Source organism: Stegodyphus dumicola, chromosome 3 (genome assembly GCF_044657685.1).
Source record: "Stegodyphus dumicola isolate Sdum_Otavi_A_Nest chromosome 3, ASM4465768v1".
In the NCBI taxonomy this organism is placed as follows: Eukaryota; Metazoa; Arthropoda; class Arachnida; order Araneae; family Eresidae; genus Stegodyphus; species Stegodyphus dumicola.
The window spans coordinates 269,603,189-269,627,480 of NC_140770.1; the positions used below are offsets into that span (position 1 = coordinate 269,603,189).

Genomic DNA, 24,292 nt, shown 5'->3' on the forward strand with positions numbered 1-24,292 from the left:
ATATGTTTTACCTACAGAAAATAATACAGCATCATAAGACATAATTACAAAATAATTATTTTAATTTCAAGACAAAATCTTTAACCCTTAGAAACTGAAGCTTTCAATAACCTGAATGCTTGAAACACTGAAGGGCACAACATGCCTTTGAGATTCACAGCAGTTTCCTCCCCTTCCCTTTCATTAACGCACAAACAGGTGTGAAGAATTCAAATGAATCCTTTCTACTTTCTAACAAATTAAGATACGAAACTACAAATAAATCCTTTTAGGACAAGCCATCTTCAACAAACATTTGGGGAAACTGAACCTGTTACTGTATACCTTAGGGTAAAAAAAGAAAACAATGCTGCAATTTCAGCCAGTTTTGGTCGTTTGAATGAAAGGTTGCTTCGAGTGTTTTGGTATTGAAAAAGTTAATCTTTAATAATCCTTTGCCTTTCCAATGTTAAATTTAGATAAAGTGTATTTAGTCATCATTTAAATAAACTACTAATATATGAAACAGCTGCACATACATATGTATATTTTAAGTGGGTATATTTAAAATTTCTCTTCTTTCAATTTTTAAGTATACATTTCAGTGTCATATCAGTTTAAAGTTTTTTATTGTGTTCTGGTACATTAAAATTTTCGGTACTATTCGGTTTCGAGGGCCGTAAAAAATCGCCAAACTATTGTTGATGCCAGTGCTGCCAAAAGTAATTGTGACAACCCTAACGCAAGAAAGGAAGTATAACAGTAAATAACTATCTAAATATTGAAGTTTTAATTTAGATGAAAGGTTAATTTCATATAATATTTCGCTACCGAGTTATCGCTAAAGCATAATGTCATCTCGTTGGTTGCTCAAACATAATTTTCCATAATGAATGATGCCTTTTCTTGGAAAACATTTTCGGTAAAGTGCTGAATCGCCCGCTTATTTCTTTGCCGCTTTTTACAAGGGTAAAAACAATTGGAATGGTGTCAATTTTCTTTTACTTTTTAAGTGACATTAGGTCGATGTGTATACAGATAAAGTCAAGGGTTGCGCAGTGCCATTTTTGTGCAATTCTAGGATTTTTTTAAAGTGAAAATAGGTCGATGTGCACATGGATACCGAGTATGTGCAATTCTTAAAAACGCATCAAGTAGTGGGTGATTCTGCACTTTACCCAAAATTCCATCGCAGTCTTTTCATCATAGGCAATTCCCAAATTGTTAAATCCGTAGGATATCAAAAAAGGAATTAAAAATTAAACTAGTATTTTAATCGCGTTTTAAGAAATATAGAACTATATAAACTTACACAATCTGAAATCGGCGCATACGCGAGATTTGGCATGCTGTTAAATGGGCATGTTTGCTAGATTTGGCACTTTCACGCATACATTTTCGCTGCAATTTTTTTACGGCCCTCGAAACCGAATAGTACCAAATTTTCATTTTGAAGATTACATATTTTATCACAATTTGCATTTCATGCTTAAAATTTATGAATTTTTCACTCAAATTTTTGAAATGCAGCTTTTTTCATTTAAATTTGTTTTACATTTTTAATGTTAAAGGAATTCCAGATTTATTCTATGATTTTATTATATTTCACTTTTTTTTTATTCCCTGTCTGTTGCCATGTTTTAGAAACTGTTTGTTGTTTAGAAATGGCAACCATACAAAATATGCCATTTGATGTTATTTTGCAAATAACTTGTTTACAGAGTGAATGCTGGAATGGAATATGAAACTATTTCCATTCCTTAATATTAAAAATAATTACTTATTCCTATTACAGACTTTCAGATACTAAAAATGATACTTTCTTGTCAAAGCAGTCGTATGCATTTGGCAATATCTGAAATCTCCACATTACAGCTTGCCAATTTTGGCTTGTTGTTTTTAAGCTTAAGTGCCAATTTTGGCTTGTTGTTTTTAAGCTTTAAGTACCAGTTTTGGTGTGTCTAAGTGTAATGGCCAATTTAAAAAAAAAAAAAAAAAATCCTCAAAAAAATTATTTTAAAGAATAGCATGGGTATTTACTTGGTACTTTTTCATTTTTACAGCTCCCAGGCTTTAAATGTTGAACAACGATAAATTGCCAATGTCAATAACATACACTATGCAACACATTCACTGCAAAAGCTGATATGGGGCATTCGTTCACAAAAGCAAAATCCTATCTGTAATTTTATATTTTTGAATTATTTTGTGTTGTTATATTACTTAACTATACATATAACATACTACTTTCAGTAATAAATGAAATCACATGAGTATAATAAGAGTTGGCATATGAAATAATAATATTGCTCCCTGGGCAAAGTTTGAGATAACTCAGAACTAGATAAACAATACTTGCCCATTCTATGCATTCATACAAGTGCAATATGATATTTTCAATTAATCTTACAGGAGTCACTGAATAAGAATCTGAACAGTCCATTTTTAACCTTTTCCAAGTGAATACCCCCCCCAAAAGAAAAAGGTTTTGTATTCTAAGCATTTAGTTATTCGATCAATCTATTCTGTTTTCAGAAATAAAATATTCGTATCAATGTAGCCCATTCTATAAGCCAAATACCTAAACACTGCATGCATTTGCTATGGTAATACTCACTCACACTCAATGATTTAGGTAAGGCGAATTAACAAATTATCTCGTAGCTGGAAAATAAAACTCGGTTTATTAACTACAAGCATTCTCATAGATAGCAGTGAATCTGTTAAATTTAGCAAAATAAAATTTCCTTTTCTAAAAAATACTCTTATATGAGTATAGGTTCTTAATAGACTGAATGCATAAGGAATTAGTAACAGCAAGATAAAAATTTATTTTTGGTACTTCTTTGTTATACCAACCTCTGAGATTGAATCGGCAATCAATCGAGATACATGATTGCTATGTGACTGTATGTTACCTGCTAAATGCTAATATGCGATAACGTTATACCTCGCAACGTTATCGCATATTAGCATTGTGTTGCATTTTTGCTCTTGATGCATTTTCTTATATTATTAATTTTTGATGTTTTTGAACTCGCATTGTTTATTTATTTAATTTCTTTAAAGGGGGCAAATTGCTCAGAAGGACTATTAATTTCCTTTTGGCATTTTGCGTCGATTCATGATAAGCATTGTTTCATTTTTCAAATTGTTGCCACTAAATATTATTGCCCTGTATTATATTTAAAGAAATTAAATACTGAAGAATCTGCATGAATGTATGTATGTTTCTAACATTGTCATAAAACAACGGTACCTACAGCATCAAAATTTGAATAACGTAATCTTTCATAGAATATAGGCATCTGAAAGACCTAATATGAATCTGAAATTTGTTTTATTACTGATTTCATATTTTGTGAAACTTTAACGAATTTTTGATTAACAAACTCGAGGAATTGCAATGTTGTACAAAAAAAACATTTTTATCTCCAGCGTGTGAGACTGTATCGGAAATTCTAAAAATATCCTCAATTTAAAATTATTTTGCGATATTCCTCTTGAATTGAATTTTATGGTTTAAGTGCAAAGAACATGATATTTATTAAATAAAGGTAACACATAAAATGTTTAAAAAAATGCCCTTTTGAACGTAATTTAAAATCTGAAACCTTTCAGTTTTTTTATTATTATTATTTTTTTTTAATATGACGTTAACTATCTTTACTTTACCAAATAATGAGCTGGATATCATACCATTTCGGCTGAACTTTGGAATATGGTAACAGGTAGTTTGGCAACATTTTGGAGGCAATAAAGGTTACTACCTAGGACTTTGGTAATAATGTGAGAAGCACTCAGTTCCGTTTACGCATTATTTTGTGTGAGGCAAATGAGAGATCATGAGATATGTCATGTGACATTAATGGACGAATTACAGTTCTTTAATTGGAAAAAGGGGTAAATTTGGAAAAATTATTTTGTATTATTAAGCTTCATTGTGTGTTGTGTGAAATAGTGTTGATTAATTTTCTGATTGCATGGCGCTATGTAAAGTGAATTCTAAATTTTTAATACGTAATAATTAATAATAAGTTGACTACTGGTTTTCGGATTTAGAAATTAGCAGTAGTACTGCAGCCGATTGGAACTCTTTCTGTAGGGAAGTGTGCGTGCCACGTAATGAAGATTCTGAAGAAGATTAGATAAGTTAGTATTTTTAATCATTTGAGGATATTATTTTTATGCATTGTTCTAAATGTAAGGAGTAAATAAATTAAAATGGTATTATTGGAAAATTGGGTACTATTCGGTTTCGAGGGCCGTAAAAAATCGCCAAACTATTGTTGATGCCAATGCTGACAAAAATAAATGCGGTAACCCTAATCATTGTGGCAAGAAAGGAAGTATAATAGTAAATAACTATTTAAGATTGATGTTTTAATTTAGATGAAAGGTTAATTTCATATAATACTTTTTCATTATTATAATTTATATGAAAAAGGCTAAACATGACTGAATGGAAGCATAAGAGTAAATAACTATTTCAGATCATTATTATAATTTATATAAAAATTGCTAACGATAACTGAATGGATGCCTGAATCGCTATTTCGCTACCGACTTATCGCTAAAGCATAATTTCATCTCGTTGGTTGTTCAAACGTAATTTTCTATAATGAATGATGCCTTTTCTTTGAAAATATTCTCTGTAAAGTGCAGAATCGCTCACTTATTTTTTTGCCGCTTTTTACAAGGGTTAAAAACAATTGGATTTTTGTCAATTTTCTTTTACTTTTTAAGTGAAAATAGGTCGATGTGTACACAGATAAAGTCAAGGGTGTGCGCAGTGCCATTTTTGTGCAATTCTAGGATTTTTTTTTAAGTGAAAATAGGTCAATGTGCACATGGATACCGAGTATGTGCAATTCTTAAAAACGCGTCAAGCAGTGGGTAATTCTGGACTTTACCCAAAATTCTATTGCCGAGTTTTCGTCATGGGCAATTCCCAAATTGTTAAATCCATAGGATATCAAAAAAGAATTTAAAAATTAAACTAGTATTTCAATGACGTCTTAAGAAATATAGACCTATCTAAGCTTACACAATCTGAAATCAGCGCGTGCGCTAGCTTTGGCGCGCTGTTAAATGGGCGAGTTTGCTAGATTTGGCGCTTTTGCGCGTACATTTTCGCTGCAATTTTTTTACGGCCCTCGAAACCGAATAGTACCGAAAATTGTTATTAGCAATGATTTAGTTTAAAGTAATTAGGATTGTGATCTAATTTTTATTAATATATGTGCTTATTTATATTTTAAGTAGTGTTTTTTAATTTAATTATATTTTAATTTAATGATCGTGATTTTGTGAGTTATATGTTTGTAGCATTTTGGAATACGTTTGAGTAGTATACGTTGAGTATTTTCATGCATTTTCGTGAAATTTTTCTAATTTATGAGAAAAATGCAGTGTACATGGATATAGTGAAGAGTGTGCGCAATGCCATTTTTGTGCAATTCTGGGATGTTATTTTAAGTAAAAATAAGTCGACGTGTACATGGTTTAGTGATATTTTAATTAAATGATAGTTATTTTGTGAATTTTATGTTTGTAGGAATTTGGTATACGTTTCAGTTAAAGTAAACATGTATGGAAATAATTTAAATATTTGACACTAAGTATTTGTAACTATTTTTAATTATAAATTCGTTGGTGACGTTTATAATATAATAGATAATTTAGAGGTAAAAGCTTTTGGATATTTTATTTATTTTATATGTGGAAATGTTCATCCTTGGAAAGGGTATATACTTTTTCGCGATCAGGTAATTTCATATACTATGTGCTTTTTACCGAGTTTAAAGATTAAGAAAAATTTCCTGCATTTTTGTGCAAATTTTTGTAATATATGAGAAAATAGCAGTGTAGATGGATAAAGTTAAGAGTGTGTGCAATGCCATTTTTGTGCAATTCTGGGATGTTTTTTTAAGTAAAAATAAGTCGACGTGTAAATGGTTTATGTGTATGTGCTATTCTGAAAAACGAGCAAGGAGTTTGCGATTGTGCACTTTTTCCCAATTTTGAAGTTAATATTTGTCATGATTAAGCAGTTTTGTTACATAAACTTTCTAGCATAAGTGTAATTCGGCTAGTAGATTGTTGGAGAAAGTGTTGAGTAAATAAAAAGAAAAGAAATATTTCGTTACTTCGTGAAGACAAAATGGCGGCGAAAAAAAAAAGTAGAGGGTTGCTGTAGCAGAGTTGGTCGCCAAAAAATAGCCAAGTTACCATAATCCAAAGATCAACCACCATTTCTTCAAGAAAGAGGTCTTTTGCCAGACAAACAAGAATGCAAAAATTGCAATAACATGAAATTTTATGTTAATAACAAAACAATTTGGAGATTAAATGTTAAAAACTGCAAAAAGAAGAAGGGCCTTCATGTTCAGAATTGGTTCAGCAGTTCTAGAATATCGTTTGTCACTGCTATTAGATTTATGTATTCTTAGGCAGAGGAGATAATGTCCATGAAATGGTGTAACGAATAACTTAATATACACTAAAGTATTGCAGTTGACTGGAACAATTACATGCGATAAAATAACAATAATAAGGATTCTTAAAAATATTCTTAGGAAACAACATGTGAGTATTATTGTTATTATTATATACTGTGCTCTTTATTTTTACATTCGCTCTTCGTGAGATTAGTGAAATTATAGCTGAGATCTTGGTGCAAACCTAAAATCATCAAATATGGTTGAAAGCTGCTAAGTACTTTATTTTCCTAAAAGAAACACTTTACAGTTCTGGAACTTTCCACTAAAGTACTCATACAGCTCTTCTCAGTATAACAGAGCACATCAATAGCTACCATTTCAAACTACTAAGAAGATTAAACACAATGCAATAAAAAGCACACCAAAAGAGCAAAGCTTGCCAGTACTCTCAATACTCTGAAGACAACTCAACTAAAAACTGAGAACTGACGCTGTCTCTGGTCTTATACAGTTCTCTCCGAGCCGCCGAAAAATCTTTAGTACCTTCCAGTTAAAGTTACATATGCGGTCCGGATCATGGTACAGCTATATATAGGGATCAATTACACTTACACAGGGCCACACAAAATGTCGGCAAATGGTCATAAAGTTTGACAATTTCTTGCTAGATTTGGCAGTAAAAATTAGTCATCAAAACCATTGCTAGCTTGGTAATATCTCACCTATTAATATATGTCTTATTTTCCGGTAGAGCTTCGGTAATTCAAGAACTTCACATAACACACATTATACAAAAGATACAATTCCACATATGATTTCACTAAAATTATTTGCATATATAAGATTTGTAAGAATACATTAAAAATTTTCACTTACTGATGACTGAGAAAGATAACAGCTGTAAGCAGATTGTGTTTTAACATTATTTTATTATTATTATTTTAATACAGTCAAAAGTCGTTAATTCGGACACTCATAATCCGGAATGATCTACAATCCGGACCTCAAAGCTAAAAACTTTCTGCGCATGCGCCGCGTTGACACATGCGCATAAGACCTTTACAACTGCGCATATGCGTGTGCGCAAGTGCAGAATACGTTTTCGCGTGCGTGTTTTATGTATAACGGAGGGTATAAGCTAAAATTATCTAATTATCTATTTCAGTTAATGTTGATAATTGTGTTGTTCCTTAATCTTCGAATTGGATCCGGCTTATTATTTTTTGCAGACTGTAAGAGCAATTTTATAAAAATAAACTTGAACTTTCGATTATGTCAAATAGAATTTCCGATGCTGGAGCTCCCAAAGGATCTACAAAACGAAAGTATGTTTCAATGTCCATCAAACAAAAAGTGGAATTGCTGTAAAAAATTGATAAAGAGATGAAGAAGGTGACAGAGAGGTTAATGAAAACGAAAAAATTTCGATTCACAAGTTAGTCGGTATTCTCGGCACAGCAATTACGGGACTTGAACAGCGGAATGTTTAAAAAGAAATGTTTAATAAAGTATACAAATAAATATTAAGCTTTTTTTTTTTGTAAATTGTGATATCCTTTAGATCATAATTGTTCTTTATTTCATAAATTACGGTTTCATATTTTTAATTTTAGAATTTCTGCACACCATCTTACGAGATTTAAACTGATGATGTATAATCCAGAAAAATCGATAATCTGGAATCGCCGAAGTCCCGATTAACGGCTTTTGACTGTATTAACTTTTCTACCGATAGATGACCGAGGAAAATACATCATTCCCCAAAGAAAAAAGTATCTTACTGAGCATTCGAACAAGTAAAAATAGAAACGAAATGAAACTATACTTGTATCCAAAGTTTAAGCGTGCAATTCAAATTAGCAGTTTTTGAAAGCAAAGTTCAATATGAATGTCTGAAAATCATTCTAGATGCATGCGGCAACATGCAGATATCATATGTGAAAGCTAATCACAACTGACTGGCGAAAGTTGAGGCGAGTAGTTAATGAGTCTTTTGTTAACGGGTGTGTTTATGCAGATTTTATTCATAAATGTATACTGGACTTTGTATGCTCTGTATCTCAGAAGATAGGGTGGAAGGATAAAGTGGTGGAAATTGATGAGTTTTATTGATGTTTGAAATTGATATTTCTGCTGTTTGAAGAAACATTCAGAATAGTAAGCGCATTTTATTTTATTGTTGTTCTTATTTTGTAGAATGATACGCTCATTGTTTTCTCCTATGAATTTCTGTTATTGTTGTTTTTTGAATTGTTTGCAATTTATTTTGTTGATTTGTGGGAAATGGCGAGGCTGTGAGCGATGCCTAGATTGTGCAATTAGCTCATCTTTTTTTAAGTTAAAACAGAATGCTGTGTACATGGTATCGTTTAAAATTTATTGTTGTTATTTTAGTTTATAGGTGTGCGTAATTCCAAGATTCCTAAACTGCATAGATTGTGCGATTCTCTGATGTTTTATGAGTTAAACCAGATCGCTATGTATATGGATTCTTGTCAAATATTTTTGGTTAGTAACTTTACATTTTTGCCATCTAAACTTTTTGTTTCGGATTTTTGCCGTAAATTGTGTTTAAAAATTAGTTGGTTGATCTTTACATTATGGTAACTTGGCGATTCTTTGGCGAAAATTTGGCAACCAACTCTCCTACAGCAACCCTCTATTTTTTTTTCCCCGCCGCCATTTTGTCTTCACGAAGTAAAGACATGTTTCTTTTCTTCTTATCTACTGAACACTTCTTCCAACAATCTACTAGCCGAATTACACTTATGCTAGAAATTTTATCAAACAAAACTGCTTAATCATGACAAATATTCACTGCAAAATTGGGAAAAAGTGCACAATACCATACACCTTACGCGTTTTTCAAAATAACACATACACATAAACCATGTACACGCCGACTTATTTTTACTTAAAAAAACATCCCAGAATTGCACAAAAATGGCATTGCGCACACTCTTCACTATATCCATGTACACTGCTTTTTTCTCATAAATTACAAAAATTTCACGAAAATACATGACAATTTTCTCAATCTTTAAACCCGGTAAAAAGAACATATATGAAATTACCTGATCGCGAAAAAGTATTTACCCTTTACAAATATGAACATTTCCACATATAAAATAAATAAAATATCCAAAAACTTCTAAATCATCTATTACATTATACACGTCACCAACGAATTCATACCGCAAGTATTACAAATACTTAGTATCAAATATATAAATTATTTCCATGCACGTTTATTTCAACTTAAACGTATACCAAATTCCTACAAACATAAAATTCACAAAATAACTATCATTTCATTAAAATATAATTAAATTCAAAAACACTACTTAAAATATAAATGAGCACATACATTAAATTAATAAAAATTACCTTACAATCCGAATTACTTTAAACTAAATCATTGCTAATAACAATTTTCCCAATAATACCAAATTCCTTTCCACCTTACATTTAGAACAATGCATAAAAATAATATCCTCAAATAATTAAAAATACTATCTTCTTCAGAATCTTGATTACGTGGCGGATACACTTTTCTAATTCATTCAATAAAATTATTCAAAGATTTTTTCTGCGAATTTTTCCTCCATACTTCCTCCGCTAAATAAAAAGCAAACTTCGGCTTAATCCTAGTATACGGTGCACATGAGAGTTGGCGAAATTCGGGTTTAAGAGACTAATAAGCGCGCCAATTGTGGTAACCAAGCCGATTTTGGTGCTCTGTAGGAGAGTGCATTTGGGAGCATTTTCGCGCATGCTCATTAAACATTTTAAATTAAGAAGTTTTGATTGGTGCAGATGGAAGAGAAGAATTATTTCAAAGCATTGTTTGAAGTTCTGTTAATCTTCATCTTCGGCTGAACTGAATGGGAAAGGATAACGTATGTCCAGGTAAAATTTATTTATCTTTTATTTTTTGTATTTTTTAAAATAACAGTAGTGGTTCCGCCGAGTTTCTGATTGGTTAATATTTTTTAATTAATCGGTTTTTGGTCAGATACTGAATATAATTTTAGTTTGATAACGTCTTTTATTCTACAGTTCGAGTTGCTAACGTATTTTGTTCTACAGTTGGATAACGTTACTTTTCGATTATGATGTGCAATGCTATGAATTGCGAATATTTAAACACGAAATTTTTTTGACAGTTAGAACTAGAAGGAAAGCTTGCTGTAATTCAATGGGCAGTAGATGCCGGATTGCTGCCGAATTTTAAAAATCGCGCCATGGCCGCACCGTATACTAGGATTTGGAAGGAACGTGGAGTGCTGTTAAGCGTGGGATGAAGGGGACGAAAAAGGTAAGCGAAGAGTTTGACTCTTATTTGGTGGAATATATGTGGCGGCACCTGAAAATAATAAATCGTCATCTGAAAAAATGAAAGACTTTATATTTGCAATAAAAGCAATATATCCGCCACCCGAGTTTGAGGGCCATGGCATTTGAGTTATAATATAGACCCTAAAACATATGTGACACTGAGCCATGGTATTTAATTTATTATATTTGATATGTGAATGTTTTGTATTTGTTGCGATGCATGTTGAAAATTATATTTTTATTTGTTATAAAGTCTGTTAAAAATTATTTTCAATTTCTAAATGCTTGCTTTTTTTCTTGTGTCTCACCGTATGCTTAGGATTTATTATCTTATGATTATCATTTTGTTTACTTTTTTTGCCAACTCAAACTTGTGGTGACGCTTTACCTTGAGGTTGCCAAAAATTTGGCGACAAACGTAAACGCATCATTTTGGTGTTGGCGACAATTTTAAAAATCGCGCCAAGGCCGCACCGTATACTAGGATTTTACCCTTACCTGATCACGAAAAAGTATTTACCCTTTACAAATATGAACATTTCCACATATAAAATAAATAAAATATCCAAAAACTTCTAAATCATCTATTACATTATACACGTCACCAACGAATTCATACCGCAAGTATTACAAATACTTAGTATCAAATATATAAATTATTTCCATGCACGTTTATTTCAACTTAAACGTATACCAAATTCCTACAAACATAAAATTCACAAAATAACTATCATTTCATTAAAATATAATTAAATTCAAAAACACTACTTAAAATATAAATGAGTACATACATTAAATTAATAAAAATTACCTTACAATCCGAATTACTTTAAACTAAATCATTGCTAATAACAATTTTCCCAATAATACTAAATTCCTTTCCACCTTACATTTAGAACAATGCATAAAAATAATATCCTCAAATAATTAAAAATACTATCTTCTTCAGAATCCTGATTACGTGGCGGATACACTTTTCTAATTCATTCAATAAAATTATTCAAAGATTTTTTCTGCGAATTTTTCCTCCATACTTCCTCCGCTAAATAAAAAGCAAACTTCTCTTTATCACAATGTCTAAATACCCATTTCAAATCAGTTTAGTTAGGGCCATGGGATCCAAAAATTACACAACACAGAATAAAGCTAAATACAAAATTTCCACATTTTTTCCCGATTTCCCCCCTTTTCCGATTAAAGAACCGTAATTCGTCCATTAATATCACATGACATATCCCATGATCTCTCATTTCCCTCACGCAAAATAATGCGTAATCGGAACTGAGTACTGCTCACATTATTACCAAAGTCCCAGGTAGTAACCTTTATCGCCTCCAAAATGTCGCCAAACTAACAGTTACCATATCGTAAAGATCAACTAATTAGTTTTTGCAAGTGCAAAAACCCTGTTTTTGCAGACATTTTAGGATTAAAGTTCAAAATGTAGACAAAATATTTAATAATATGGCACCAAGGAGTTTCTCGCCAAAAACGTTTGGCAAGAAAATTGTTGCCAACGGAGGGCATGTATAAGAGTAGTTCCCAGAACTGATTTATTTACTGTTGGACAGAGGAACTGATGTCGAGTAACTATCATGAAAAACATCTCAAACTTTCCAAAAAATACAGCTAAGGAATATAAGAGTGATGAGCAGACCATATTTTGATGTACTTTCAAAAAAATAAATAAATAAATTTAACAACCTTCGATTTACTGACACCTGAGTGCAATATTCTTCCAAAAAAAAAAAAAAAAGTCATTTTTACTTCGCTTCAGATGAAGATGGTGACATGATGAAGATCATGAAAATACAAAAGTACCATTTACTTCTTTAGTGTTATAAAACATGTTGAATATATATATATATCTAATAAAAACTGCAAATTAAAATGTATCATTCTTGTTAACAACACTAAATATGAACTATAACTGGAAATAGATCCACTACTTATTTAATATGTTCAAGGATGCTGATATTTCATATTTTTAATTTTAGAATTTCTGCATGCCATCTTACGAGATTTAAACTAATGATCTATAATCCAGAATCGCTGAAGTCCTGACGAGTCCGTATTAACGGCTTTTGACTGTATCAAAGCTTTTCAAGAATTTACTTCATACATTTAACAAAATTTTAAATAATACACATAATTCAATCTTCCTACAGATATTTAATTTTCGATTAACCGTGTATAGAGTATCTACACATTGTTCACCAAAATTTTCAAATTATTACTTGAGAAGACAGAAAAAACATTTTAGAAGAAATTCACAATATCAGATGTACTGAATTTAATTGGTGAGGCATGCAATAAAGTTAAACTGGAAGAAATTGATAAACATTAACAGTTACTAATACAATACTTACTACTGTCAAATAGAAAGTTTACCGATGAACAACTAACAGCATTGGCATAACTGAAAATATCAACGAAGAACACACAGATGTAAACAGAGACAAAACTGCAGAATTTCTTCAGATGAAGACAGTGTGCGATATGTGCAGTGATTTAAAAAATGCCAAAACATGGGCACGAAAACAATAATGATGATAGAATGTGAAGAATATTTCAAATCCATCAAATAAATTCACTTCAACTACAACACTGGGATATACTAAAAATGTATAACTAGAGAATAAAACGGAGTTTGAATTTAAAAATACAATTTTTGCCCTACTACATAAAAAGAATATCCCTATGGTTTTCAAAAATGGAATACAGCATCTGCCCTCAACCGAAAAATTGAAGATCCACGTAAATTTTATTTTTATTTTCATAAAATCGGAAAATTAAATTTTACTCTCACTTCTTGTTTAGAACATCAGAATTATTAAACTAGAGAATTCTGATTTTTACAACTCAATTTATATAAATCTTTATCCAGTTCACGCAATATTACATTTATATAAACATACAGTTAAATACACAGAAAAAAATTACGGTTCTATCTGCTGCTTCTTATTTTCATTTATCCGGTTCACGCAATATTATATTTATAAACATAAATGCAGTTAAATACACACAAAGAACTTGCGATTATATCCGCTGCTTCTTACTTAACTTTCATCCCTTTTCCAACAAAGTGCTTCAGATGTAAAATCAACACTATTTTCATTTATTTCTCAAAACTTCGTGTTGACCGTTGAATCGCTTACGCCTCAGATGTAAAATCAACACTATTTTCATTTAATTCTCAAAACTTCGTGTTGACCGTTGAATCGCTTACGCCAAAGTATATTTTGCTTACACAGTTGCATTTGGAATTCGTTACTCGTAGATCTTCACGAGGGTAAAGAATAGAAGTCTTGCTTTACATCTACTAAGTCTTTCTGCCTGCAGGGTGAAAAATTAAGTGGGAAGGAAACAGACGATAATTGGCCAATGCCAGAGAAGAAAGTTTCATGCATTTTTATAGGAATTTGAAAGGCCGGATAACAAAAATGAGACAAAAAAGAAGAAAGCAAAAGAAGAAAGCGGGCGCTGCAGATAAAAATATTTTATTTTGCATAGTGTGCTGCCATTGCTCGCTTCGTTGAATTTCTTAATCAAATTTCGTTCAGGTTTTAGAAATATGAAATAAGTAGTAAAACAAATTTGAAATTGAATATTTGAGTTTCCAGAAGCTCATATTCGGGTAGAAGACTATGTTATTCAAAATTTGATGGCTCTAGGTATCGTTGTTATTTCACAATGTGGGAAACATTACCTACATTCATGCAGATTCTTCATTATTTAATTTCTTTAATACTAGGCGACCATATTTTGTGGCAACAATTTGAAGAGATACAGCTTTTATATTGATTCGACACAAAATGCCGTTTCGAGACTAACAGCCCTTCTGAGCAAACACCCTTTTGGCCTAAAAAGAAAAAGGTCCATATTATGTGCATCATATATAAAGTGAAATATTTTTTTTTAAATAAACGGTACTTTTCCGTTTCGCCGGCAAATCTCGTCAAGCAGACTTTATTGGCGACAACATACAGTATACACATAAAAAATTTTAACAAATGTTAGTTCTAAGAATTTTTTATTTTGAAGGCATAAACATTTTAATAGCCTTTAAAATTTTGTAAAAAGACATTAATTTATTATGCTTTCATATTTCAACATCCTGATTCGCTTGTTCGTATCACGTGACCCAAAAGATTTCATCTCAGGTAAACTGTGGTACAAAAGTATAATTCTTTGAGTAATTATTTACATTACTTTCAAGTTAAATCTTAGTTCGGAAGAGCTTACTCGGAAATTATGTAAAACCACAGTGCTTTGCTTCACTAATGCATTCTCATTAGAATTGATAAATTTAACATTTTTTTTTTTTTTTTTTCCTTCGGGTGAGTGGTGTGATTGCATCCTAATTGACTTAATTATCGTGAATGGCCTTATGGCATAAAATTGAACTATCTGGTAAAACTTCTATGTAATTATATGCCAGTATTGAAAGAAACAACCAATCTGATAAGAAATGGCTGTGACTTGTTTTGAAAATGAGGTGTAAAAAGTTACCAGTGAGGATATTCCATTTGGCATCAGATGTACCATTATTGGCAACTTCATCGCCTGCGTCAGCAAAACAGAAAAGTACAAAATAACCAAATATTTAAAGGGCCTACTTGAAATTAGGAGAGGAACAGAAAAGTAGAAAATAGCCTACCAGTGGAGCGACTCATTTAAAAATCCATCTTGCATCCAATATCATGTTATGCATGCCCTGTATGGGCTTACTCCTGTCGTACTGATAGAAAGAAACTCCAAACGGCAATAACAGATTTACCGCGGTACGTATGTAACAACAAAATTTACTAAAAAATGGAAGTCAAACTACTAAGAACCTGTTACTACCAGCTTGCTAAAAACCTTTATGAAAATCAACAATTGGCAGATAATCCTGTTATCAAAATTTGTCAATGCCCTCTGAGCTGTAACAGAGCAGTATCTATTCTAAACACAAATAATGACTAAAAACTGTTTGTAATTTTGTCTGCTAGTTATGTATAGTTCTGCTGTAACATATATGCTCATATTTTACTTAGTTTCTCTGCATATTTACTTTCAACTCATGTGATTATATATTGTAAGTTCATCCATACATTAATTTATTTATGTCTTGTCTTATACCACCTTACTTGAAAGCACCAAAGTTCTTGCATCTTACTTGTTAATTATTGTTACATGTTTTCAGCAAGCACACTAGTTCGATGGCCTTCTGGTTCAAGAGCTCTATTACATCTCTTACCCTCAAAGTTCATTTTGCTCATTATTTCAGCTCACATATTATTTTTGCTAATTTATTCTTAAAAAAAGTTGTTATTTTGGATTTGGTTCGTGTTTTTGGTATTTATTAGGAAAGTACAACTCTATTCGATTAGGGGTAAGATTTTGCACCCATGTACCCTGTTGCACGGAAGAGGAGAAGTGATGAACTGAATGAATTGTGTGTATCTTCAAGGTGTGAGTCATCTCCCTAGACTGTGTGGTATATTATAATGTGTTGAAGATGCCCCCATAAGGATGAAAATATAAGATTAAATTTGAGGAATTGAAGTTACTATTCAAAAGTATGAGGAGTCCTGAACAATTGCTACTATCAGTGGAAAAAGAAGCTGAAAACTTCTGATCAGGAATGTGGTGTTACATAATTAAGTATAATTGAGCTAGTTATAAGTGCCACAAGGCCAAAAATAAGGTAAAATAATTATAATTAATATATATATATATACAATAATAGGTAAAAATAATATAATAGGTAAATAAATAGATGTATATATATAAATAATTACACTTGCATAAATGTGAACATATACACATTAAGGAGATATTTTATAACAAGTGAATTTCAATTAAAGAAGCTAGCTTAAAGATATAAAAGTGGCAAAATGTTAATATATATAAAAATAAAGAACGTCACCTGAATCATATAACACGAAGTGAACTTAAGTCAGTTTAAAGTTTCTTTGAAATGGTGTTGCCACACAATACAAAAACCTCTCTACTTTCTCACAGAAGTCTTCCTGTTTTTAAGATTGCAAGTTTGGCTTCTATCATGCAGGTTAATATATTTTATTTGATTGTATAGAAATTAACTTTTCATAAGATAGCCTTTTATCCTTCCTAAAATATAATATCATAATAACCACAACCATTGTTAGTACATTCAAACCTTAAACAGACCGGTGAAATATTTTACCTTAATTACCAAATTCTGCTATTAATTTATTAAAGAGTGTCATCTACTGTATTGAATTTCCAGCCATGCCACCACTGCCTCCTATGAAGGGATGTACAGTTACAACCATGCCTTCTTCGGGATTCGAACCCAGGCCCTTCGGTATCGCAGTCAGACTCCCCTAACCACTATACTGTCTGGCCAGCGAGTATGGCGGTTGTGCTATTTATCCAGCATTTTTTTAGTATGAAAACTAACCTGTCTCTTTCAAGTAAAAATCAATGTGATATGGCACTGCAATTACCATTCTTTATAATGAAAAAAGTTCATTAAGTCTTATTAATTCATTAAGTAATCTTAATGATATTTAGCTGTTGATTATGATTATCTTGCAATCCTGAAACTAAATTCAGAATTTGATTATTGACAAAAAATAGTTTTTTTAATCCAGGTATGAATCTCTGAGCAAGTGTGTGAATTCTGAATCATTCTGAATTTTCTATTCATTTCACTAATTCATCAAACTTGCTGTTATCTGTGGAAAATTTTTCCTATCAACCTTTACCTGCCTTTTTAATGGTACAGGCAATAGTGGATTTTTAACCTCCCCCCCCCCAAAAAATTTCAGACAATAGCTGTCGAAAGTATAATCAAGTTCATAAAATATCTCAATTTTTCAGATCAACATCTTTCTGTTCGAGAGCTTTTCTACAGCCTACAATGACCATCAGTAATCTTAGAAAGTTATCTGAAAGTATGCTGCGTACTTTCACTAAAAGGATAAACAGGCTGCATAAAAATTAAGACATTTTGATGTTGAAGAATCATTCATTTGCTAACCCATAGCTGCCAACTTTGTTGGTTTTTAATTTTTACCTTTTACTAAGCAAAATGTTTCTCGGCAATAAATGAAATTTATTAAATGAATTCTTCCACCTCTAATGATTTTCGAAATATATTTTCTTCTGAAATCCTATTTCATTTGAATTGTATTTTTTACTTATTACATTTTATTGATATTACTAAATTTCATTTGATCTCATTTGTCTTAATCTTGTAGATTTTTATACAAAGATTCAAGCAATGTTCATCGATTAATACTTGTATTTAATTTTGTTTGCTTCAATATATAGTACATTACTAAGCTTAACCACACAAACACTATGTACATTAACTTTTTTCATTGTATTTTAAAGTATTTTAGTAAATATAAGTTTTCCTTCATTACTTAGTTTCTCAGTATAAAAGTCTGAGATAATTAAAAGACAAAATTAGGCACATAATTTAGAATACCCAATTAAATGCTAATATATTTTACATCAGAACTGAATTAAACGTAGTTCGATAATCTGAACCATTTAATTTGAAGTGAATTTTAATTTGATTTTACAACAGACAATCTTCCTATTAATTGGTTATATTTATTTAGACTTGTAGAATTTGAAGATGGTAAATAGTTAAAATTATTTAGTAGTTTAATAAGTGGCACATATATACTCCTCAGTATATATTTTGGTGCATAAAAACTTCTGAAATTTATGTTCAATTTGTGGTAATGTTATCAATGACTTCAAATTTTCCAGGGTAGGTGATCTCCTGTGCAAGATATTGAGAAAATTTGATAATCTTTATGCTAAGAATTATTTTCAAAGTTAATAAATTTCCACTGCTTTATATGATAGAACTTATTATTGACAGCAAAATAAACCAATGTAACCTTTGATAATCAAGAGCTCAGATCATGCATGCATATTAATTGTTATCATAGGATAGTTATAGAGTTTGATAATCGAATTATTTGAATAATATATATATCTACAGTATTCAAAGGGAGTAATATAAGAGGGCTGAATGTATAGAATAAAACAATTTTGTGTCTGATAGAAGAGTACAACTGACGGAAAAATGTTAAGAGCCACTGTTAAAATTCAACATCATTTGAGAGATCTTTCTTAAGTACAGTACATATTTTTAAAAAATGAAACTGTAATATATAACTTTTTGAAGTAAGGTTGCAGCTTACAAGATGATAAATTCTGCATTGAAGTGAGTTAAGCATTTGATGTTCTATAAATTTTTCATTTCTATATACATTTTTAAATCAACAAAAGAATATAGTGGTTTTTTTTTTTTTTTTTTTTTTTTTCTTTTTTTTTTTTTTTTTTCTTTTAAATCATTAGAATAGCTGTTCTATTTACAATGGAGGGGCAGAAAGGAAACTTAGGATTAAATTACAGCTTTGAATATTCGGAGTTCTGTTTAATGAAGTATGTGCATTGAATATTTGTTTTGAATTTAAATTGAGCTTAAATCATTAAATGTCAATCACATAATAATAAACTGTGAGTTATTTTTATGGTTGTTTTGATGATCTGTTATCTCTTATGACAAAAAAAAAAAAAGGGGGGGGCATATTTCCCAGTTTATGGTTGTAGGTTTAATTCAATTGGTATGTTAAGAACCTGAGGCTAAAAAGAAAGAAAAAAAGAAGTAAATAAATGTTCATTTTTTATAAGAGTAAAGCTCATCCATTAATATTTGAATAGTGTTTATTATATTCTAATATCCTGTTGCTATTTAAATTTCTTCACTGAAACATTCTGCAGTACTTATGTATTACCCCATCAACCATAAAAGTTGATGGAAATGCTGCTAAGTTTCTGTTAGTCATTCCTTGGAACTCTGAAGCACTGACACATCTTTATTTAACAAAAAATCAATATTCAACCTGCTTTGTAAAAAGGATTTCACCGATTTCTGTTATTTTGTTTTCCTTCCTGATTTCACTGGAAGCTCTGTTTAGAATGCCATGAGTAAAACTTTCCTCAGGTAATTAATTGTTCCAACCTTTTTTTCATGTGGCATATATAATTCCTTAGACAGAATTCATCGTTTCATGTTTAAGTGTTTATCTATGTTAATGTTAACCTTCTAGACGCACTTTAAAAGATTTTTTTTTAAAATAAATAAATAAAATAAAATAAAAAATTTAAACTGTTGCTCAAATATTTTCAATTAAATTAATTATCGCAAAAATGAGTTTTAAGGTATTATGTACTTCATTTACTAAATTTCTTTCATATCTTCTTAATAAACATCGGCGTACTTTTAGAGATCATATGCTTAAATTTATTTTCTAGAAAAGGCAGATTCGAAATTTTGTTTCAATTCAAAACTTTTAGATTCAATCAAGAATATTTAAGATTTTCCCTCCTCTAATATTATAATATTATAGTGATTTATGTCAAATTAGGATATCAGAGAGAGTATATTCAGGACTGAATGAAATCGTAATCCTCAAAACTATGTAAACAATAACAGAATAATGTTCTTTAATGCTACTCTTTAAAGTCCACAGAGGACACCCATTATAGAAGTTACAAGTTAGAAAATAATATAAAATAATAGCCACACAAGCACAGTACAAAAAGTGATCAAAATGATTATTTTAAAACTCTTTAATTACTCTCAGTGATAGGAATATAAAATGTTGTCAATGTTTTTGGCATCTGTACAGTTCTTTCAGCTACTTCATACAATATGAATGGATATATAGGCAGTTTATGGTAATTTCCACAGAATTCTGCTCTTGGAACACCTAAAAAATTATAGCAGTTTTTTAGAAAGATATATTAGCACAATATTACTGCTGTTAAGAACAATCTTTTATGATTTTTCTATATTTAAGCAGAAATGACAAAAATTTTAAGAGATTAAATTTTATAACACTCAGAAAATGAAATGCAGAAAAGTTACGTACAACCAGACTTAATGAACTTTCAGATATAACAAAGGAACCTTTTTGTCCCATCTTCTTTCCTATACACTTAATGCTATTTGATACTCTTACAGCAAATCTGCATGAGTATGAAAATTATATATAATAAACTATACGGATATCTTCGATTTGAATAATTTTTTTCCATACTTTTTCTAGAATTTTAATATGTTTTAATTATAAAATTACTAATCATTAAATTCATCCACATTTAGGATATCAGGATCAACATTCCATCGATAATGGAAAACATCTTTCTGTTATTTCACACTTCTCTGCCTTCTAAATAAAGCCTAGGTGAGAAATGTGCGACATCAACACTAAGAGAATGGGGATACAATAGTGATATCTTAGAAATATACTTGATATTTGATCACTGAACTAAAGGTACTTGAGCAATGACAAGAAAAATGTGAATAGGTTCTTTGATTACATTGACAGTCTTTGATCGAGCTCCAGACTGAAGCAGTGATGAAAATTTTGAAATTCACTATTCTGGGGAAGAGGAAGTAGTCAATCCTATGAACTTGTGCTTTTACAGTTGATTCTTCTTTTAGAGAATGAAAAGGTTTTATCTTTTTTGTTTTGTTTTGTTTGAGTATAAATGCTCCCTAAGTTCTATCTTCAAAACAGGGTTTTACATTCTTCAGGTCTTTTACATAAGATGCTCTTTGTAAAGTGTATTGAATTTTTGTATTTCAACCATGGATATCTTGGGGTAAATGACTGCATTCTCACTGGATATCAGATAAGACAAGTAGATGATGTAATTATCTTCCTTTTTCATATTTTCCAGGGAAACAAATTTCACATATTCTTGGACTAAACTCTCTGCACTTTTTTCTGCATTAAAATTACATCTACATGGCAAGCAGTAAATGCAAAACTTCTGCATTGAGGATAAAGTGAACACAGTTTGAAGAATACAAAATGTATGCATTCAAACTGATAACAACTAGAAATGCAGTTTAATCAAATCTGATATTGGTATTATATGGAAGGGAACTATTTTCTGCTAACAGGGCAAAAAAATTCGATCAATGAAAAAATTAAGAAAGATGGAGCATAGGGATGTCGAAGTACTACTGATAAAATGGCCACATGAAATATGAAATGGCCATATGAGTCTTTCGATGCATCTGTGAGTGTGAGAAAGGGGACTAACTAAAGTTCAGATTCATCATTTCATAATAATGATAAATCACAATTCCTTTAATATTGAGTACAAGGATACAAAATAATGACAAGAAACTTAGAGAAATAAGGTAATTATAAAGCATAATACTATAGTTCAAACAATCAATAAATACTATACTAAATTAACTGATCAAGTATCTAAATTATGAAGACTTAAAACTTGCCTTTATCCCAAGGCAAAAACTCAAATGCTCTAGCAAATACATGATTATTGGTCAGCATTTCATATTTCCATTCTGTTGCACATGGATTAGGAGCAGGTGGGAACATGTAAAATCCTACACGTGAAGAAAACAAATCCAATTACCATACAAAATAAATTTTAAAGAAATATACATTAAGAAGTAATAAAAGTATGAACAAAAAATTATTAAATTTCTTTATATTAATAAAACATGCTCTACAATTATCCTACTGATGATAACAAACAAAGTTACATATGTATTTATAAGTTACATTTCATAAATAGTCTTGTTACCACCAGGGCTCGGTATTTCTTAAATCAAGATCTGATTCTATACATATTACTAAAAAAGATACAGATTAAGATGCAAAATCTACTGATATAACTGATCACACACACACACACACACAAAAAAAAAAAAAAAAAAAAATGAAGCATGCCAACGAGAAGTAATGCATACAAGATTTGTACACCTTTCTGCACACGAAAATTAAGTACTTTTAAGGAGCATCAATGAAAAAATTAAGGACCTATGAGCAAATCGGAACTGAATAAATTCAATTAAAAATATTATCCATGCCTGAATTTTTGTAATACCATCCTAAAAATAAAATAGATCCCTAAGTAGTACTTATTATTACTAAACATGAATTAATTAACATAGTTATTAAAAAGTTTGAGAATAAAATAAACTTTAAGCAATTTATCAAGTAGCATTAAATATCTTATAACAGTTGGACATATTATTTGAAAGAAAATAAGTGACATTTACGTTTTACTAACAGTTAGCTTTATGTTGATTTTTTTTTAATTTTTATTTCTCATTTTGTCACATACTTGGTCAGTCTAGAGGTTTAGTAAATAGCAGATAGATTATGTCAAACGGCATAGGTTAAAATAAGAAGTACGATCATAGCATGATTCATAACAAAAGACTGAATGTTATTACTGCTGCTGCTTGTCTAGAGAGAGAGACCTGCTGATTAGAATAAAACTGAAAGGCCTAATCTAGGCATGGTTGACAAGTGTTGAAAGTTAGTCAGGCTCTGTTTGATGCAGTTAGTGTCGTAGGTTCATGTAGAATTCCAGGGGTTGTAACCCAGTTAATACACTTTAAGGCTCCAATAAGCCATCAAAGCACTAGAGGTGATAAGTTATTTTGTATTATTTTAAGTCTCACTAGATGCAAAGAATAAGTTTTACCGTAATTTATGGAAGAATTAAAACTTAAATTTTCAACGGGTGCGGTGTTTAGATGCACTAAAAATAAAATATTTCCTATGATGGTCATTGTACATAGATTGGTGATGTTCCCACACAAAAGACCATTCAGTTACTTTTTGTGAACGTTATTTTGTTTACATTCTTTCCCTTGAACGGACCTACACGCCTTATTCACCCTAAACGAGATCTCAGAACAATAACATACTTTCCCATTTCAAATCAACATTCTCCATCAGTTTTAATAGTCTCTCTTCTCTCCCCCCCTGCCTTTTCTGCAATTTTTTTTCACAGGCGGACACGACTCCACCTGCCTCGCAATAATGAACTCTGACGTATTTCCCCTTCAGCATGAATGGATTTTTCTTGGCATTCTGCTAGATACAGATCCCATCAGTTTGGGTACAAGTACTTGTTGGATAGTTTTTAAGTAAGAAGGGAGTGTAAAATTTTTGAAAATGTCACCTAAACAGCACAGAAGCTATACTGCTGGTTTTAAGCTTAATGTAATTTCACGTGCTGAACAAATTGGAAATAGAGCAGCAGCTCGAGAGTTGGAAGTGGACGAGAGATGTATTCCATGTTGGAGAACTGAAAAAGAACTTCTTAAAAATATGCCACAACAGAAATGAGCTAAAAGAAGTGGTACTGTAAGGTGGCCGAATCTAGAGGACGACCTTGCAAACTGGATAAAGGAGCAACGAGGAAAGGGAATGGCAATTTCGACAGTAAAAATTTGCTTACAAGCAAAATTTATAGCAAAACGAATGAACCTAAATGATTTCAAAGGAGGGCCTTGCTAATGTAGCAGATTTATGAAAAGAAAAAATATTTCTGTGCGCACTAGAACAACAGTCGGGCAACAATTACCAATGGACTGGCAGGATAAAAAGGCATCTTTTCTAAAATATGTGACAGATATTACTGACAAAAAAAACTTCGGTCACAGATAATAAATATGGATGAAGCGCTGTTTGCTT

The 24,292-nt window shown here is 30.9% G+C and overlaps 2 protein-coding genes across 5 annotated transcripts in view; both read right to left on the reverse strand.

Moving 5' to 3' along the window:
• Window positions 1–14,061, reverse strand: part of LOC118193447 (uncharacterized) — a 129,169-nt gene extending 115,108 nt beyond the window's left edge. Inside the window, exon 1 of one of the 4 annotated variants that reach the window (XM_085814129.1) lies at window positions 13,820–14,061. The gene's annotated coding sequence lies outside the window, so the exon portion shown is untranslated. Of the gene's footprint in view, window positions 1–13,129; window positions 13,681–13,703 lie in introns of those variants that run through there. The other 3 variants (XM_085814131.1, XM_085814130.1, XM_085814132.1) reach the window with 3 other exon arrangements.
• Window positions 14,062–20,372: 6,311 nt separating this feature from the next.
• LOC118193446 (uncharacterized) overlaps window positions 20,373–24,292 on the reverse strand; it is a 111,645-nt gene continuing 107,725 nt past the window's right edge. The window contains exons 13-14 of the mRNA XM_035364537.2: window positions 22,072–22,185; window positions 20,373–20,530 (exon numbers count right to left, since the gene is read on the reverse strand). Coding sequence (XP_035220428.1) covers window positions 20,391–20,530; window positions 22,072–22,185 — 254 coding nt within the window. The 3' untranslated portion in view covers window positions 20,373–20,390. The remainder of the gene's footprint in view (window positions 20,531–22,071; window positions 22,186–24,292) is intronic.